General features: G+C 48.7%; 1 protein-coding gene across 1 annotated transcript in view; it reads left to right on the forward strand.

Moving 5' to 3' along the window:
* The first annotated feature begins 4,885 nt into the window (after nt 1-4,885).
* PRDM6 (PR/SET domain 6) overlaps nt 4,886-20,618 on the forward strand; it is a 99,326-nt gene continuing 83,593 nt past the window's right edge. Inside the window, exons 1-2 of the mRNA XM_030869786.2 lie at nt 4,886-5,504; nt 14,477-14,784. Of these exons, the coding sequence (XP_030725646.2) occupies nt 4,886-5,504; nt 14,477-14,784 (927 nt within the window). The remainder of the gene's footprint in view (nt 5,505-14,476; nt 14,785-20,618) is intronic.

Raw genomic sequence — 20,618 nt, forward strand, 5'->3', positions numbered from 1 at the left:
AATTACTTGTTTATTGTTTACTCTCTGTCTCTGTGCCCCACAGTGTAAGCTTCATGGGGATCTGGACATTTCTGGTTTGGTTTGGTTCTGCTTTAAAGCCCCTACAGCCCCTTTCTGAAGAGATAGAGTGGCCACCAGAAGCTGCTTGTCCCTTTAGGAGGGCAGCCTCCTTGAGATCCCAGGTCTGGGCAAGTGGCAAAGCTCCTCCGTTGGGAACGTCATAGGGATGGGGAGTAGGGTAATCTTTTTTCAGGGGTTTCCCCCTTTTGCCTGCATTCCAAAGTTCTCAGGTGGCTCTCCCCGATCCTAAAGAATGGAGGGGTGGAGCTGTCAGAACAAGCGTGAATGAACAGATGCGGAAATAGGGAAAGGAGTACCGGAGGCAGAGCCCTGTGCTCTTTGGCTGCCACGTTTTCAGCCACGTTTTTAATGGCAGGCTAGAGGAATCTGTCCACTAATCTGGCTAAACAAAGATTCTTCCTGTGTCCAACCACCCTTTTCATTTTCCTTTTTCTCCTCCCCTTCTTTCACCTGCAGTCCCCCCCACCCCGTCCCATCCCATCCATTTCCCAGGAAAATAAATCTCTGGGAGGAGATCAGGAGAGTGGATCTCAGAGAACGCTTCTGAATAAACGTCTATATTAATGAATTATTAACTCAGCCACCCATGACCTTAAACCTAGAAGAGGGAGCGCCGAGGGCAGAGAGGAGAGCTGCTGAATTCTTTATTGGAGTCCTGTCAAAGGCAACCGACCATTTGTTCCCCTCCTCCATCAGGAAAAAATAATTAATATGAAAGGCAAACTTTAAAAATGTATGTCAAACGAAATCAGATAGAGAGTCTCCCAGACAGAAGCCTCTTCTTTCTTTCCTGCCCCTTCTGGCCTCTCCCTCTCTGCCCTGCCCCCCACTCCCACCCACCACTTCCCCTCCGAGCTAAGGGTACAGTGCTTCCTAAGGATAATTTTCTGGAAAAAAAAATTGCTCGAGAAAATGATGAATTTGGGTAGTTAATTTATCGATCCTGGCTCCTCTTCCCACATGTTTTATTTTAGAGGTCATTAATCAATGAAGAAAAACACCACCGTGTCCCCCCGTTTGCATTTAATACACTCTCGCTCCTTATTTATTCCTCTGGAACAAATTCCCAGCAAATATTCACCCATCGATTTGGGAGCGATGGATTTTTAGAAAGATTGGATCGCTTCCTAAGTGGTCGAAGTGATTTGTTTCATTGGTCTTCTAAATAATGAAGAGGAGGGGCACGGATTTGAGGGGGCGCAGGTCGGCGGGCTCACTTTCTGAAAATATCCGAGTCATGGCAGTGTGGTTGTGACCAAGCCGTCCGGGATCAGCTGGGTGAGCGGAAAGCGGCCTGGGGCGCCGGCTGTCCCGCCTAGGCAGCGGTGGTGCGCCCCGGGGTGGACTGCGCGGACCTCTGCCCCAACCTAGCCCCGCCGGCCTCCTGCAGATCGCGGTCGGAGCAAAGGCCCCGCCCCGCCTTGTGAGCCTGCAGGTAGGCTTTGGGGATGCTCGGACCCCCGCGACACTGCCCTTGAGAGCTTTTCGTGCGCTCCTGGACTCCCGGGCCCTCTGAGCGCCCCCTCTAACGTTAACCCACCTCCTGCATGCGAGTCCCCTAAGGCCTTTGGGCCCTGGGGTCCCGTCGCCTCCAGACCCGCGTACCCTGGGGCCACTGGGGGCGGACGGTGGTCCTCGAACCTGGCGGGTCAGGGAGACCGCACACGGGCATAGAGGGAGAGGTGGGCTCCGCTACAGTTCTGCTTCTCCCCTTGGCAAAGCGAGCCAAATCCCTGCCATGTGTCTCTGTATCCCTCTGGCGTCAGTTCTTCCGGACTAGGGTGGGCAGGAAAATGCACTTCGTGCCTCACTGACGCGGGTTTGAATCTGCCTCCATTACTCATTAATGGCGTGACCTCATGCAACATACCTAACTTTCTGAGCCTCAGTGTCCCCATCTGTAATATGGGGGTTAATGATAATGCTTTCTCCGCATGGTTGCTGGGCGGACTTGAAGCTTGTACCCGCACCTGGCCTGTCGAAAGCTCTCACAAACGGTCAGCTAGTTTTGTTAGGAAGGGAACTCCCGGGCTTCCCAGAGTGTGGGCGGCAAGAGGCCTCGGGAGCAGTTGCTGCAGCTAGCATCTCAAAATTCCGAGATTTTCAAGTGTGTTTGGGGGTCAGTTCAGGGAGGAGTTCTTCGGAACGGCCAGTTCTGGGGACCGAGCACTTGCAAGTAGCAGGTTTGCGCAAAAACAAGAAGGCAGTGGGGCCGCTGCCGCAGTGTCCGGTCTCCGAGCCTCGGTGCTGTCTTTCCGGGAGAACAGAGAAAGAGTGTGAGAAAGAGAGTATGCCTCTTCTCCTGTGGCCCGACAGCTACTCTTCGGCAGCTCTGCGAGCAGCTTAATTGAAAGGGGCCTAGAACTTCACCCTGTCCTCCCATGGAGTTGTTCAAAGCCCGAGGAGACTGCGTAGTTAGCCTCGGGGTCCAAAGCACCGTGGGTTTTCCCTCGCGGTGTTTGCCTTAAACTTGGGTACTATCAATCTATCCAGGGATGACTGATGACCTTGTCACAGCGACGCCAGTCAAAATATTTTCGGTCCAGCTCTGTTCCAACCAGCACCGCGAAGCATCCTGAGTGAGACCCGGACAAAGTCTAAACAGCGCGTTTCCCAGACTCAGACGAAATGAGCGGTGGGAAGACAAAAAGAAACAAGCAGAAATCAGGAAAGAATGGCTATTAATTGTTCGGAGTGGTAGGTGCTAAATGAATTGGTTTGTTTGGGGAAAGACAAATCTTATTTCTTCTCTTTGAGGTGTGGACAGAACTCCGGCGTTGGGAAAGCGCCCGAGCCGGTCAATTACACACAGCGGGTCGGTGCCCTCCGCCCACCGACTTCTGTGAACGCCTTGAAGAACTCGGGGCGGGTGTCTAATTCCTTGATGTGAGACCACGCCTGGAAGGGCTGCCACGGTCCAAGGCGCCAGGAGTAGGTAAGGTGGGTGTGGGGCTGCGCTCGCACCCTACACCTCGGACGCCAGGTTTTGGGGAGAGGGACCTATACATGACCCTTCGGGGCAGCCCCGGGCAGCCAAAGGCAAATAAGCCTCGTCTGTGTCCGGGAGCAGTTGTACCACCAGACGTAGCTCTGGATACTTGCCTTGTATGTCAAAAGGGAGAAGGAGCCAGCCCCCCAGGAAGACAACTCGAGAGTGGGTTGGCTCAGCGCTGGGCGGTGTGAGACTCCATTGCAGCCGCCTTCCAGCCCCGCGGCCAGGCCTGAGTCCCGCCAGGACCAGCGCCCTTTAGAGACCCTCGGTCTCACGCCTCCCAGCTCGCAAAGCCTGCCTCCTCCGCCGCCGACTGAGGGTTTCATTCCAGCGCGCGCCCCGCCCCGCCCCCGACTCCCCCTTCACCCCCACCTCCGCCAAGATTTATGTGAGAGATTGCGTGGAGGGCTAGTCGACTCTGGCACCCAGCAGTACTCCTGAAAAAACGGAGCCCGGGAAAAGCGCAAACCCGCTGCGGGGACTCGGTCCTCTCGCCTGGCCGCGCGCGCCCGCCCGGATGCGGACAGCCGAGCGCGTGCCGAGATGCGTTCCGGTTTCCGCGTTTCCACTGCTTTCAGGACCAGGGCGGTGAGCCGGCACCTAGAAAAGACATATCATGGGCAGAAAGAGACAACAGGCGAACGGGAGACGTCACGCCAAAAAAAAAAAAAGTGGGGGGTGGGAGGGAGGAGGAGGTTTTTGTGCAGGAGAGGCGCACGAGCTGTGTGTGGATACAGCCGAGTTAGAACTTCCTTCTCCCCTCTCCCCTCCCCTCCGTTCTTCTGGCCTGCCTCCCGCCTCCCCCCCACCCCCACCCCCATCGCGCGCTCTCTCTCTCTCTCTCTCCCTTCCTCCCTCTCCCTCTCTCTTTTTCTCTCTCTCTCTCTCCCCCCTCTCTCTCTCTTTCTCTCTCCCTCTCCCTCTCCCCCCCCCTCTCACACACACACACACACACACACACACACACTTGTATTTTGTGCTGTCGTAAAACCCACGTGTCCAGCGGGGAGGCTGCCAGATCGTGGAGCGGAGGAGCCGGGACGCGGCAGCGGCCGAGCGCAGCAGCCCGCCGCGGCTCCGGCGCCCGCGTCCGCCCGCACTCCCGCGTTCAGCGTAACTGTTCTCACGCCCTCCGCAGGCCTCTACACCCCTGGCTTGCGGCCCCGGAGGGTCCCGGGCGGGCGGATCTCTAGGGCTCTGCTCCCGCGCTGCCCAGGGGCATGTAGCGTAGCCGGGGCGCACACTCTCCCGCACGCTCACGAAGACACACGCACGCACGCACCCGCCGGCGGCTCCGAGTTTTCAGGTAAGCGTGGCTTGTCTAGGGCTGAGGGTCTTGGACCCGGGGAATAGGAGGCTGGAGGTCCTGCGCTGGGGGCGGGGGGCGAGACTGTCCCGCCTCCTGGCGCCGGAGGCCAGCGCGGCTCAGGCGCTGCGCCACTCCAGTTCGGGTCGGCTCCGGGCGGGGGCAGAGGGTGGGGGCTGCGTGCTGCCGCCGAGTTCTGCTGGGAAGCGCCCTCTCTCCGGGCTTCAACAGTGCCGGGTGGGCGCTGGGCGCCTCGGGCTGGGAGGCAAGGCAGGGTGCACACAGCTCCCCCCGCGCGGCGCTGCGGCTTCAGAGTAAACTTTGCGCCCCAGCCGAATTGGGAGGAGGGAGCCTCCGAACTGGGTTGCCGCCGGCGGAGCCAAGGACTCAAAACTCTCGCTCCAGTGTCTTGGCGGCGGTCTTCCCGCCCCTCTCGCACCAGGCCCTGAGTCCGGCTCACGCGCACCCTCCTCTTTGCCCTCTGCCCCCAGCTTGAAGCGTCGGACATGCTGAAGCCCGGAGACCCCGGCGGCTCGGCATTCCTCAAAGTGGACCCAGCTTATCTGCAGCACTGGCAGCAACTCTTCCCGCACAGCGGCGGCGGCCCGCTCAAGGGCGGCGGTGCCGCGGGTCCCCTGGGCGCACCGCAGCCTCTCCAGCCGCCGCCCCCCCCGGAGCGCACTGAGCCCCAGCCGGACAGCCTGCGCCCGCGGCCCGCCTCGCTCTCCTCCGCCTCCTCCACTCCGGCTTCCTCCTCCACCTCGGCCTCCTCTGCCTCCTCCTGCGCCGCGGCGGCGGCCGCCGCCGCCGCCGCCGCGCTGGCCGGTCTCTCGGCCCTGCCCGTGGCGCAGCTGCCAGTGTTCGCGCCTCTGGCTGCCGCCGCCGTCGCCGCGGAGCCGCTGCCCTCCAAGGACCTGTGCCTCGGCGCCGTCTCGGGCCCGGGGCCCTCCAAGTGCGGAGGCGGAGGCGGCGGCTGTGGCGGCGGCGGCGGCGGCGGCGGCGTCGGGGATGTCCGGGGCGCCCCGCGCTTCCGCTGCAGCGCAGAGGAGCTGGACTATTACCTGTACGGCCAGCAGCGCATGGAGATCATCCCGCTCAACCAGCACACCAGCGACCCCAACAACCGTACGTAGCAGCAGCCCGCGCGCTCTCTTTCGGGGCGCTGGCTCCGTCGAGCGCGGGCGCCGGTCCGGGAGGCAGGTCGAATGAGGGGGACAGCGGCTTGTGGGCTTTCCAGGCCGCGGGCCCGCACCTCTCAGACCACTGTAACCAAAGTTTTATGGGTTAGAGAAGGAAGGAGAACGGTTGGGACGGCCGGGTGACACCTCTGGGTTGCCTTTCCCCCCTCCTCCCATTCCCTGCTTCCCAGCTCCGAATCTTTAAGACCCGAGTTGCTCGCGGACCGGAGAGTACAGATCACAGCCCTCCCGCGGCGTACTGCGCCTCGCGCGGGGCGGGTACTAGCGGCGCGCGATGGGAGTGTCCGGGGACCGGCCTGGCCTGGCCTTAAGAGGGGACAGGGCAGGGACTGTCAGCGGTCCTGGGGAGCGTGGATTCCAGAGCTAATTTCTCCTTCTCGCTATCTTACCTCTGGGGTTAACTTCGTCAGCTCATTTTCGGACCGCGGGGTTGTCGGGGGACCGGCCGGGAGCTGCTTGCTGGCCCGGCCTCGCTGAAGTAGGAGTTTTGGATGACACTGGGTCAGTCTCTCCCTGCAGGCAGGCATTATTCTTAGGTTTACTATTTATTTTAGAGAAGAAGGAAGAGAAAAAGAATGCCAGTTGCTTAGTGAGAAAACATTTCCGACTTCAGGGCAGGGTTGTTCCCTGCGGATCCCGCATTCTCCGTGCATCCTGGACCCTGCAAACGTTTACAGTCCGTAGCCACGCTTGTCGGCTTAACGTATTTTTTTAAATGAGGGTAACAGTAATTTAGTATAAGAAGCTTGCTCTTCTTTTCCCGAAATAAATGACAAAATGCCTAAATTAACATCAATTTTCTTCTAGCTTCCGTTCCTGTATTCACAATTTCAAACTCTTGATCCCAAGTGTAGTTCCATTTTCAGGTTTTGAACCAAAACTCTAAATGAAGATCAAGGATGAGTCATTTATTTTTCATATCCAATTCTTTTTGGTAATTTCAGAAGTTATGCTATGTTTACACTTAATGTGTTGAGATAAATGCTAAGTATACTTCCAGAGACCCCAGAAGAGAACATTAAAGCAGGTCAAGAGTTAGGTTGAAAGCAATACGGGATTTGAAACAGCGCTCAGCTTCTTTCTTCGTCTCATTCCTTCATCTAGCTTCTGTATGAGGAAAGTTAATTGTAAATGTATATGATCATTCTATTTTGAACAAGTTCCTTCTTGAAGAATGTCTACTAATCCGTGAGCTTCTTAATTCGTTGTAAAAGCAAAATAACTACAGGTTGTAGTTATTTAAAGGACACCCAAATGTATTACTTTGATTAAAAACACTGAGCATGACCCTAGTGATTGAGGTGTATTAATCTTTTCATAATGGTTGGAGATAATCGTTCTAATGGAGATAATTATTATTAATAAAAAGAGTAGTTGTATTTACTTTTTTCCTTTCTAGAGTCTGAGAGTAAAGTATTTGGTTTAAAATGAGGGTTTCAACTCAGATTTGCCCTGCAGTTAAGAAAATTCCTATATTTCAGAGTTCCAGAAAATTTTATAAAACTATGTTGTCTTAATGGATTTCAAAAAATACATATCTCCTACTGAATTTCTTGATTGTGTTTTTTTCAAAGCAGTTCTTTAAAAATGTAAAATACAAAGATAAGAAATGCTTTCATAAAAGGTATTTCTTACCTCTAAGTGAAATGTAGTCACTGTGGACTGAGAGTGCTTCATCAAACTTGCAGTCTTTCTTCTGAATTAAATTAGTGCTGGAAAAGACACTAGCAGTGCACCCCAAAGCCCCGGCTGTGCGCTGAGCTCCATGTGCTGTTTACAGTGCAATCTTGAGGTTCAATACATTTTCACCAGAGAAAAACCTAGACTAATCAGAGAAAGAATTGGGACAGATTCCTAATTAATATGTGCCTATTGAACCAGTTTATTGTCTAGCTACCCTTTTTCATGGCTGGAGGAAATGAATTATGATTTATTCAAATTATTCCTATTGTGTTAATCTTCTGCTATCTCCTTTTGAGTCGACTGGACTGCTTCAGTGTGCAAAGTGCAGAGGCAAGGACAGGAGAGAAAGGAAGTCAGATTGTCTCATTAGAGTTACGCTTCACATTGCTGTCTAATTAAAGGGCAACTGAGAAAGGAAATAGCAAGCTGAGGTAGCTCTCCATGTAATGCTGGGAGACTAGGTCTGCCATGCTTCCAGGAACTTCTCTGGGCAAGAGTAGGCATTCATTTGAAACCATGAGATGTGTTTTACAAACATGAAGTGAGAAGCGATTGAGTTTAATCTAACTAGGGGATCAGAACAACTCAGAAATGCAAGCAGTGCGAAACTGTTTTTTCCCTTGGCAGGGAAAGTTGATATATCACTTGAAAGATGGTGAATAACAGCTTCTCCCCATTCCCAGGTTGTATGTGGGTCGGGGGTGGGGTGAGAGGCGGGCAGAAGGGAAGCACCTATTAATTTATCAGGCACAGATCATCCTAGTTTTCCTTTTAGTCTATTGCCCTTTCCCTCTAAAAGAATTCTGTGAAGTGACCACTCAGCATTGCTTCGTTTTATTACTTTGTATTTAAAAACATATTGAGTCGTATTCTCTTTTTCTTACAAGGCAAAGAAAGGGGCCTCCGTACTTCTCCTTTTAGAAGAGTAACTTTTTGCCTGGGATCAGCAACCCAGTAACACCTGTGACTCAGTATCACCTTCACCTTGAAACTTTATTGCCACCTATGGCAAATGCCATAGTGAAGGGTGTTGTAGCTCTCTGTCACACATAAAAAGATTTAAAACCAGCAGAAACTATACAAGCTGGCCCGGGTGAGCTCTTCCAGTATATATCTAACTAACTCCGTGTATGAAGTTATTCTATGATTGAAGTACACTTTCCACTGAGGCTCTCAATGCTTGCTTAGTTGCCTCTTTTTTCATCTCTATGGTCAGGTGGAGCTTGTGTAATGCAAATGGAGGATAGGGACCTTTCTTCCTCCTGTATTACTGCCCTCATTTGCTGCCGGTTTGCCTGAAGCCATTGATTCCGTCAGGCTCCGTTGCGGTGGCCTCTTCTCGGGTTCCGGGAGCTGGTGCGTTGTTTGAGACCCTGTCAGTACGCTTGGAAGGTATTGAGCAGCGGCCAAGGGGAGCGCCGGACGTTTGTGTTTGTTCGGAGACAGCCGGCCGAGCCAGTTAGCTTTTCACCCCCCACCCCGTTTTTTTTTGTTTTTTTTTTTTTTTTTTTTTTGGTTAAGACATTCCTCCCTCGTATCTGGGAGAGAGCAGGGGACTAATCCCGCCTGGGGTCTCTCTGCGGAGAATTGAGTCGGGGCAGTCCGCAACTTCCCCAGCTGGAGGTCTCTATCTCCTCCGTATTTCGGGGAGCCCTGCTGCGCAGGGAACAGCACCGGCGTGTGCGCAGGTGTTGGAGTTGGGCCCGAGGCCCCCCTGTTGGTAGTGCCATCCTTTCCAAGGGTTTGAGGAGAGATATTGGGGAGAGAAGGAAATCTGGGGTTTGTTTGGTTGAGAGGTCAGGGAAAGAGAGAAAAGGAGGGCGAGTGTTTACTGACCCTCCCTAATCTCTTCCCACCCAGTTGGAAAACGCAGGTCCTGTTTGGGAAGCTTCCGAGCCCAGTAACCCACCAGTGGGATTCTCCTGACGCCAAGGCACACTCGCTGCGCTACTCCCCGCTGTCAATGGCCAGCAAGCGACTTAGCTTTCAGACGTGGTCTCCGGTGGGAGGGAGGCTCGGCGTCACTGTGTGGGCTCTTGTGTTGTTCTCTTTTTCTTTTTCTTTGCTCTCTTTTTGTGCGCACGCCCAGCCCCATCCCGTAACACACATAATTTAGCTATTTTACATCATTCGTTATCTAGCGCCCTGAAACTGAACATAGAGCCATATATTAGATTGAGGTTAGAAGAGGTGGTGACTGTTTATTTAAGGTGATAAAACGGTTCATCAGCAGTAATCTCCATCGATATGTGCCACCAGAAGATGAAGGATGAGGGGACAAGCCACAATTAATTGCCCTATAGTTTTGTAGGAGAGAGTGGAGCCAGCCCAGACCCGCTTCGATCGCCTCTCGCGCCTCCTATTCATCATCTCCGCAATGTATATGGCGGCCTCGCAGGGGCAGGGGCCGGCGAGGTTTATCTCGGCGCAATATTCTCTCACCCTCACACACTGGCGCTGCCATTTAATTTATTAATACAGTCATCAGAAGACAAATAAAACCCACATTTCCTCCCTCCCTCTTTCTCTCCCCCTTTTGTCTCTCCCTCTTGGTCCCAGGGCCAAGCCGGCAGCCAGGCCGAGCAGGGAAAGCCCAGCGCGTAGGGAAGCCTTAAACTCTTCTAGAGAGAGGCTCCCAGAAGGTTCCTGGGAGCTGGGCCGCCCCGCGGGGGCAAGAACACAATCGGTCCCCCTAGCGGGCCTGCCTCGCCTCTAGACCTGCTCCTAGACCCGCTCCTGGGAGCCTAGAAGACCCCTTCCCGCTGGCAGGAAATGGGCAAGGCCTTCAACATACAGCTTAAGTGCTGGGGGCCTGGCGCCCACCCCGTGCACGGTCCACCGCCATCCCAGCCAGCCAGTGGCTTGGCGCGGGGAGGGCTAAGCAGGGAGTGCGGGCTGGAGGGGGACGTGGAACTCTGGTGCGAGAGACTCCCAGTCACAGCGCTCCGCCTGCCCTCGGCCCCGTCGGCCAGCGCCCTCGGCGACCCCAAGGCCCAGTGCCCCCGCCACGAAGCACGCGGAGCTGCCAGCAGGCGGCACTCCCGGGGCCGCGTCGCCGTCAGCGGGCGGCGATCGATGGGCGCCGGCCCCCACCCGGCTCGGCCTGTGGGACAGAGGGCCGCGACCTCGGCGGCGGTCGCAGAGAATTTATAGCCGGGCGGTTACCGCCGCCCAGGCGGGGAGACAGGCTTTTCAGCTGCTCCTCGGTTGCCTTCCCGGAGGATACGTGAGGGCAGGCGAAAGCGGCGGAGAGGCTTTGGGGAGCGAAGGCCCAGCGCGGCAGGCGCGTCCCGAGGGTCCCCGCTCCGCCTGCGCCCACGCGCTCCTGCCCACCTCTCCAGAAGGCGAAAGAGCCCTGAGACGTTTTATATTTCGCCTTTCCTGGAACGAGAAATGAGATACCAGAGAACTCTGGCTTGCTTTGCCTCCTTTACCTTAAAATAGATCCATTTTCAATTACACAAGTCGCACGTGCCCTTGTAAAAACATTCGAACAATACAGGATAAGGAGGGAAGAGTGAGAGTCTGGTCTTCACTCCACTTGGCCTGGCCTTCTGAAGCCAGTGGGTGAACTAGTCTATAACTTAATGATACCTCCTTCTCTTACTCAGAGACCCATAAACAAGAGTATTAACAGATCTATTCAAGGGAGAGAAGAGACCATGATCTCTTACATTCCCTAATGCTAAAATGGCATTTCAAAGTATCTTGCTTGGGGAATATAATATCTCTCACAGATACAGACAACATTTTATGAATAATAATTATGAAGTTGTGGAAAAAACTTACCCTGATTTTAAGAGAAAATAGGAACATTTACTTGCCTCTTCTTTATGAATACAAATAGATGTACTATGTATTGTTTGGCCTGGAATGCTGTATCATGTATATAATACATACGTATTTTTTATGTGTAGTTTAGGCATCTAGCCCACTTTTTTCCTCAAATCTTTTCATGTAGGTGTTAGTGGCTTGCTGTCTAGAAAACACTCTGCTAGAATGTTTGTCCACTTGGGCCACATTTGTCAACCCCAGCTAATCAGTTACTTGTTTTAGTCGTCCTCAGGCTCCTTTGGGACTCCGAGACATAAGTCAGAAGCCACATGTTTTCAGTGGCAGAAGTTTTGTGTATTAAGAAACAGTAACGTTAGGCTATAACATGTATTTTGACGTAGCCTTTCAGGTAGAGTATTTTGAAATAGCATGAAATGGTTTATAAATGAAGAAAACCTATACTGGATGGACTGATGATGGTGGGTTGGCCTTGCCTACCCTGCAGGTGTTCTTCTACATATTGGGAGAGCCTCAGTTTGTCACTCTGCAGAATGCTGCTATTAAATATTTCAATACTTCATGGAGACAAATGAAATTTAATAAGTTGAAGAAGTACTTTAGAGGACTTCTTAGAGAAAGGACTAGCCATACTCTATCGTGCATAACAAATAACAGGAGTGTGCTTGTTGTCTGTGTGGGTGGTGGACGGAGTTGGCACCTTTCCTCATTTTATTGCTGATGTAGTGGGTGTGACGTTACAGGTTGTGGAGATCTTGTAAGTTGACAGAATCTCTGGTATGGACTGTTAGGGAGGAAATACCAAATGCTCTTTCTTCTCACCCTTTGTTTCACTGAGCCAACCAAAAAGGGAAAGTCTGTTAACTCCCTGGGGTGATTTATTTTTATTTTTATGGGCATATTGCCTTTGCTTATTGTCATTTGTTTTAAGCTATTTTTGCTAAGGTGCTGAAAGCTCATTTCTGAAGTTAGGCACTGAAATTCAAAATTATGGACATCATCTACTTACTTTTCAAATCATCCTCTTATGTTAACCTCCCCAAACCCAAGAGTGTGGGAAAAAGAGAGAAATCTCTTTAGTTCAATCATGCTACAACAGTTTTGCAGCCCCCAAATAGTGACTTCAGTGAAATATTTCAATGATATTGATTGAGTTATGAGTTTGGATATAAAATTCTCCTAGTTTTCATTAATCTTAGATCTCTAGGTTTGGAGGCTTTGGAGTCAGGCAGACCTGATTGTGAATCCTTCTCAGCCACTTTCTAGTTTCTGATCCTTGGTCAAGTTACATTGCTCATGAAGCCTCAGTTGCCTCCTCTACAAAATGGAAATTGTGATATTTAGATAATATGGTGGTTGTTTGGTTGAAGGTAGGTGTCTGGCACATAGTAGGCACTTGGTAATTGTGAGTTTTTATTGTCTTTCCTTCTATCCCCTCTTTATCTTAAGGTTTTTGTTTCCACAATCAGAAGCTTGAGAGGGTGTGTGAAGTGTCTGCATTCTGGAGGAGTTGACTTACGGTGAGACTGCCTCCTTCCATCTAGCCCTAGGGTCAAAAGCAGAGCCTGGCACAGTTTTGACATTAGTTTGTCTTGCTGTAAAAGGGGTCCTTTGTGTGATGGAGGTCCAGGAGGCATGGCCACTTCACTACCTGCAGAAACAGGTTGCTACTTTTCACTTGAGAGGCCTGGGGACACCCTCAAGAAGCTGAGGTCAAAGGTCCCCTCATTCCCTGGGCTCTTTTGGGGGAAGTGGAGGAGTAGCTGCCGGAGGGGAAGGCGCCGTGGGCTGGAGCCCTTCTTCACTGAAATAGGATACTCACCTAGTCAACCTTCAGTTCGCGGTGAAGCGAATGGCAAAATGGTATCGCACATCATGCTGGGTTGCGATTAGGTGTTCCTCGAAGGTTCCTCAGTGACTCACTTTTCACAAGTTCTTTGGGCATTTCAATTGTTCAAGCACGGATAGGGCACACCCAGGGCGATCCACCAGGACTAGCTGTGACCAAGGCTGGGCGCAGGAGCCCAGAGAGGGACCCGCCGCCTAGCGCTGGCGCATCCGCTGGTGCCCAGCTCTTGCCATCTCCGCCAGTCGGGGCTCGCCCGATATCAGGCCCAGTGCCACAGGGCTCTGTTGCGCAGGGGCGCCGTGGCTCCCCAGGGAAGCTGGGCCGGGGAGGCCGGTTTCGCCGGCGGGCGCCGAGGCCGCCTCCCAGAGGCCGGTCCGCCAGGCCAGGGCGCAGACACGGCGGCTCCGCCAGGCCCATTAATAACCCGGAGGGCGCTGCGATCCGACAGCATGGTCGCCGCAGGCCTGCTTCCCGCGGCTGCTTGACCTGTTCCTGCCCAGTTTGAGTCGAGGGACACTGGGGGTCCACGGCCGGCCGCCCCAGAGCGTGGGGGATCCCTCGCGCGCCGGCTGCTCTGAGGAACATAGGAGAGAGTAGGCTTTACTACAGCTCTCACTTAATTTATAACGCAGAATAATTGCATTTAGCCTCGGGCTCAACCGTCTGGGCAGGATTTGGGGCCCTCTCCATTGAACCTTTATCATCATCATTAAAGACCCATTATCTTGATCGTTAAATTTGCTGTTGGTTTTTTGGGGGGCGGGCTTCCGGGAAGAGCTTGCACGCAAGCACAGGGCACCCCAAACCCGACAGAACAGCACCCCCTTTCCCTACCCGTCCCCACCTGGCCGGAGTGCCCGGAGCGGGCGCTTCCGGGGCGCTCGAGAGACCCTAGCGCCAGTGCGCCCTCTGTGGCCGGGGTCTAGAACTGGGGCTCCGCGGGGCCAAGGCCGGCTCCGCCCACTTACGTGGACGTTCTCGCGGGAGGGGAGCGTGGGTCGAGGAGTGGGGATGGCGTGCAGCGCCGGACCGGTCGCCCATCTGCTGTGGTGATTTTGAAAGTCTCTTCTATAACTGTAAAGAAAGGAAAACCAGACATACCCTGGCGACCAAGGTAGAATCTCTCCGAGATATCAGATTGGTCGAGAGACCGCCTTTTCTCTTGGTACAACGATAAATACACTTTGAAACACCACTGAGAGAGAGAACCCGAGGGAACAGGGGAGAGGGTCAGAGGGAGCTAGAGGCCGAAGGGAAGAGGGAGAGAAAGGGGCAGAGACCGGGGAGAAAAGCCGAGAGCCATTGGTTCCTTGGAGACGACAACGCCGTCCGCGCCCAACTCGGGAGGCTTTTGGAGGCGCTCGGGGCCTCGACCCTGTGCCAGATGGATTTGGGTGCGACGAATTCCAAGGGAGCGCGTCGGGTCACCTCTCCCCCTGCTCCCAGTGGCCTCGGCGCCCTCCGGCGTCACTTCCCTCGCAGGTGGCTCACCCGGGCGGGGATGCTGTTGGCACGGGGTTTACCCGGGGTTAACCCTCTCCCTTTCCTCCCTCCCTCTCGCGTGTCTCCGGCAGGTTGCGACATGTGCGCAGACAACCGCAACGGCGAGTGCCCCATGCACGGGCCGCTGCACTCGCTGCGCCGGCTCGTGGGTACCAGCAGCGCTGCGGCCGCCGCGCCCCCTCCGGAGCTGCCCGAGTGGCTTCGGGACTTGCCACGGGAGGTGTGTCTGTGCACCAGCACCGTGCCCGGCCTGGCCTACGGCATCTGCGCGGCGCAGAGGATCCAGCAGGGCACCTGGATTGGGCCCTTCCAGGGCGTGCTCCTGCCGCCGGAGAAGGTGCAGGCCGGCGCCGTGAGGAACACGCAGCATCTCTGGGAGGTAAGTCGGCCGCCACCGAGAACCTTGCCACCCAGCTGGAGCTTTGGCCGCCAAAGAGCCTCCCTTGTTCCCCAGAGGGTAGTGGAGGCTCGATTTCTCTGGTCACGCAGATGCCGGGTATTTGCAGCACCTGCAGTGAAGAGGTGCAGAGCCAGGCCCAGCACTACAGCAACCCAGCCAGGAAGACAGGGCTTACAGGTTTCTGAAGATGGAATCACCATAACAAGCTTCCATTCTAGCTGTGATAGATTTGACTGTTGTCTCCCTTGATCTTGAGAAAAAGAGAAACACCTGAGGAGATAGAACCTGAGGAGAGGAGGCTGGGCATTGGGATGTGAGCTAGGTGAATTTTGTGTCCTATTTTAAGTTCTTCCAACATGTTGTTTTTGTTTTTGCCCACTGGGCAAGAAGGAACATAAGCATAAACAGGAGGAAGGAGAGTCAGGTTCATTTTCTCAGATAAAAACAATCTAGTAAATGCTGAATGTGAGAGACTGTAACATGTTTCACAACTTTCAAAGTGCCCAATGTAAAGCAAAATCATACTGTGAATCAGATACCACAAATTCTACTTCTCTGACAAAGTACAGTTATTCAGTCTTCAACAAGGTACTGTAGGAAAACTCTGGGCAGTTTGGTATAACCCAATTGATAGTACTTCAATGGTACAGTCTTACCTGATGCTATTACTTAAAAGTCAACAACGTATCTGAAAACTATTAACCTGAGATTTGCCTCAAATCTTCATGGTTGATTATTGAGGTCCATTCCGGAAGAGACAGACCCTTTCCCCCACAACAATTTTAGATACTCCCACCATGGAGAGTTATTTATGAAAATAAAGTGCCAGAAGTCTTACTCTTAAGCAGTATGTACATCTGACTGAGGCCAGGCAATATAATGGAGCGGGATTTGCCAGAAGACAAACTTTTTTAAATGCCAGGGGCCAAGTCGGCATGGACCTTAAGGCTCCATTAATGGCTCATTTCTGCAATAGCTTGCCCCCCACTCTTGGCTCAGTAGCCTGCAAGATGATCATTTTTCACTGCAAGTTGCCTTATAGTCACTAACTCATGCGATTCAATAATCCACTCAGATTTTGCTGAGCACCCACTCTGGCCAGCACTATAACTTGGTCTCCAGAACGCTTGTATGACTGTTGGCAGTGGGTACTAAGGCCTGTGTCTGCAGAGCTGCCTTTGATTAAAGGGGAGGAACTAAATCTATGAGCTCATAGCCATGCAGCCCAAGATGACCACATGGTAGCCACTGGACTGTGTACCCTACAGTTATCCACTGGTGCACTGCACTGTGCCCAGGCTCCCAGGTTCCATTTCACGCCTAAACTATTGTGAAATTATTACTGGAAAACAATTATACATTTTTAATCTTTCAGAATAGAATTCTTAAATGAGGAAAAATGAGGCATATTTATGTTGCCAAATAGTTCCTTTTTTTTTTTTTTTAACAAATTTTACATAGGGAAATGGGGCAGGAGAAAATGGTCAATACATTCAGTCAAGTTAGACTTTAGAGCTTTTGGATAGGAAAAACTGACATGTGGGAAATCATCTGGTTTTGAAATATTTTCTAGTTGTTTTTTGCTTTTGACTAATTAGTTGTTACCTCCACTGTGGTTTCAAGTTTATAAAACAATTCCAGTCACTTTTCTTGTTCCACTGGTATTATTAGGAACTCTATACCATACAGTTAAAGATCTGCCAGTACTTTTCTGAGGAAATCGTAAAGCAATTGCTTAGTGGTACAGATTTGTTCTATCTGAAAATGTTAAAACTGAGCACTATTACATTGCCCTCTGATGCCTTGGGTTTAGTGCCTGTCTATTTTTAGAGTGCCAGGGGACAAAGCCACAAATATGAAAAAAATCCCATAGCTTATTGTGGTTGTTGGTTTTTGTTTTCCTAAAAGGCTTTGAATGATTGGGATGTTGGCAGGAGACCACTATACAGATAGGATATGATGATATATAGCAATACTGAAAACTATGGAGCCTTTTTTCTGCACCTTTACTTGTACTTGATGAAGTTAAAATTCTGTTGTAGCAAAGAGACTGGGGAATTTAATTAGTTTGTTGTTGTTGATGATACTTTGGTGGATGTAAAGTGAGTTTTACCTGTTGTTTAGGGTATGTGAGTTGAGTGTGTTGGGGGGTGGTACATAGACTTGGTTCTGTGTTACAAAAAAAGACTTGCTGAGTTTATGCTTGAATGATCTACTTCTAAAAAGGACATATCTGTTTATTTTTATCATCTGTAAGAATAGTTACAATAACATGCATTTAGGGGATTGAAGGGATATTAAAACTGAGGCCATGTAATATGTATCAGACTCCTGGGAGATCATATAAATGTGACCGACCAGGGTCGGGTAACTTAGTGCCAATGTCCATGTGTAAGATAAAATACTTATTTAATAGGTTTCAGAGTTTTACTAGTATAATTATTTTTAAGATATGAAGTGTAAGTTTATTTTTAATTTTTAAGCATTATAATTTATTATTTTTATAAAATGTGACCATTTGAATTGTTATATTTATAACAGAAAATTCTAAATGTGGGATTGTTCCTCAGATTTTAGTCTTTCCTTTCAAATCTAAATTTTATTGTGAAAAAATTCTAATTATTATATTTTTTATATTAGAAAGAATCAGTAATTGGAATACACTGTAGGTCTATAGGAAGCTTTTGGCAATAATTGTTTAATGACTCATGTAATAATTATCCATTTTGAAAACATACTTTTAAAGATATCTTCCAGACTATCAGATCGACATAAAGCAGATCTTGAAAAAATTAAAAGCAATCGATCATTACTATTTCATTTTAAAAGTCAACTGGAATCGTTTCTCTTTCTCACATGTTTTTTCAAGTCACTTGCAGGTGAAGAAATGTCTTTATATTTAGAGTTCAATACTCAGGTCCTGATGGATCTTACCAAGGTTACTTATCTTTATTTCAGTACAATAAATGGATTGCTAGTCACTGTTTCCAAGTAGATGATGGATTTTTGTTTCAGTTTACAGTTCATTGTTTTTAGTAAGGTTGTACTTTATTATACACATGAAGGCTTATTATAGAAACAATCAGATTCACTTTAGTTACTCCTTTTGTTGAAGCATTAAGAGCTCTTTTTGTTTTTTGTAGAAAAATGACTTTTTAAATATTTAACATACATCATTTACGGAGAGCTTGTTTGATTGGTTTGTAAGTGTGCTATCATCTTTTAGTTAATATTTTCTTTATGTATAACCCTGGTTCATAAAAATACAATTTAAAGAAAGTTTAATATCATGCCACTACCTTCATTATGTTTTGACTCTTTTGGGTATTTGTAGTTTAAGGAGGTTAACAAGCTAAAAGCCAAATTATTAGTCCTTTTTTGGGCCAATTTCTTTTAGAATCAGAATTTTAATGTGTTTTACAAAAAAATAATAAGTTCAGATACTTTAAAACAGAAATATTATGGGATGGATTAAACAGTCACTTGCCTTGCTTATATACCTGTATTCCAGCAAGACTTGGATGCATGATATATTTCTAGCTATTTGGCCATGACGGGAAAGATCTTTCTGAATGTTTTGCAGAGAAAGCGTAGTCTTTCTCAGCAATTAGGTCTTATTGATGAGAGTGAGATAATTTTGTCCTAATGTGTTTTCTAATAAAGAAGTGAAAAGGCACATTTGATTCCAACATTTATGAAAACATTATCTCAATTATTAATGTGCCCCTTTTCCCTTGAGATAAATTAATCTAGTCGTACATGGTTTCCCCTTTCTGCTTAACATCAGAATTTAATACGACTGGACCTGAGGAATGTACATGGTGTATACTTTAAATTCTACTGGAAGAAAATACGGAAATTTAAAATTAAGTTACAGTTTAAGATAGCCTAGAATTACTCAAGCCTTTCAACTCAAAGTCTGATTTGACAAGAAATTTTACCAACATTGACAAAATAAATTGCACTTATTTTCACCCTAGAAAAGTTTTTCTGTTAATTGAAATAATGCAGTAACTTGTTAGGATTACAGTCAAGGTACTAATTTTACAGAATTTCTCTTTGCCTGAGTAAAATTTGAGTGTCTCATTTTCAATTGCACTACGTAGAAAGCTTCATTATTTTTCTTCAGAAAATCAAGGGGTATAACATAATGTGGTCCTTTTTGTGGTTTGATTTTGTGCCATAATATTTTAGATTTAATAAGAGTTTTACTTTGAAGCAAATGGTCTATTTTTCATCATTACTATTTAGCTTAGGTCAAAAGACATTAATGAAAACCAATTTTAAAAAGACATTACATGCTGCTAAATGTTTATATTTCAGAGCCATCACAGGTAATTGGTACTAGAAGGAAATGAATTGATTTCATATTTTAAGTGTATTATGTATGTTTCCATAAGTGACCCAAATCCATCTATAGTACTGTACCCATTTGTATATATTTAGATGTTGAAAAAAATCACTTGAAAATAATAATTTTAAATTCAATAAAAATCATTTTTAAATTCAATTAAAATCACTTAAAAATTGTTCCAGTGATAGTGCTGTAACTGTATACTCCATATTTTGCTTTATAGACGTGGGCTCATTTTGGCCTTATTCACCAAAACACCAGGGTACAGAATTATGTGGCTGTCACAGCTATATTGAAGTAAAAATTGTGTTTCTTAGCAATTTATCATTTAATATAGCAGAGTGCTTGTCATTTTAGTTTTGAATATATCAACTCCATGAAATCCAAGTAATGTCTCCTTCAAAATAAACCATAGTCAAGTTACTATTATGTTTTTAATTATGCAGAGTAACAGCTGGTGCATCTCTTTGGCTTTGCCTCATTTGATTTGAAGATATCTTTTATAGTGGTGCCCATTTGATCGAGTGTGAGCATTTTGTAGTTTTACATAAACTGTAAAACCATCTGCCGCCTCTTGAAATGGTTTCCAGAATTGTGTTAAAAATCAAAACTTAGTACTTAAAGTTGGCTTTGAAAAGGTCCATTTAAAGTCCTGGTCCTCTTGGTTTATGTACCAAATGCCACCCTTGGTTTTCTAAGTCCAAAAATGACTCTGCTTTAAAAAAAATTATAACAGCCGTTTGGAAATTCTCATGTTAGTGAAGTTTAATCCAAATATGCATGTGACACTACAGTGTTTTAGTTGCAGTTACTTTATAAAGAATGATGTGTTCTGTATCTGCAGGACTATTTTTCTCATTGGTCAGTGCAGTTTATCTATTGTTTACAGATTGCTTCTTTTGATAGCATTTTGTCCATGTGAAGAAAGTAATTCACAAGTATTTCCTGGTCCATAACTGCCTATTTTCTTACATTGTATAATTTTTTTCCTTTTTCCACACTGCCTTAAAAATAGGGTATGGAAATTAAAATCAGAATTGCAGAGGTTACTGGACAGATGAAATCTGCTGTCCCCAATCACTGCGTGACAGCACGTGATCTGATGAAAATGTGATTTTGGTAACACTGGGTCAGAGAAACCTGCAGGGGAGCCTTTTAATTTCACTGTCGATTAAGGCAGTTTTAATTATTCAAGGAAATCTACTGTGTTACCCAGAAACCATGTGTAGTTGTTGTATAATATTATGAGTTTTAAACGTTTTTGGTTGAATACGGAAAACTGCCTATTACTCAGCTGAGGAATCATGTCCCACAGTATCAAAATCCTCTTTTCTCAGAGGGTGGATGTGATGCATTGGTGTTTGGCTTTTCTAAAAAGTGCTGTGCATGGGACCACTATGAAACTGCCTTGCTCTCCTTTTTTCTTTTTCTTTTTTAGAATCATATATACTCCACAATT

The sequence above is a fragment of the Globicephala melas genome, chromosome 3 (assembly GCF_963455315.2).
Source record: "Globicephala melas chromosome 3, mGloMel1.2, whole genome shotgun sequence".
In the NCBI taxonomy this organism is placed as follows: Eukaryota; Metazoa; Chordata; class Mammalia; order Artiodactyla; family Delphinidae; genus Globicephala; species Globicephala melas.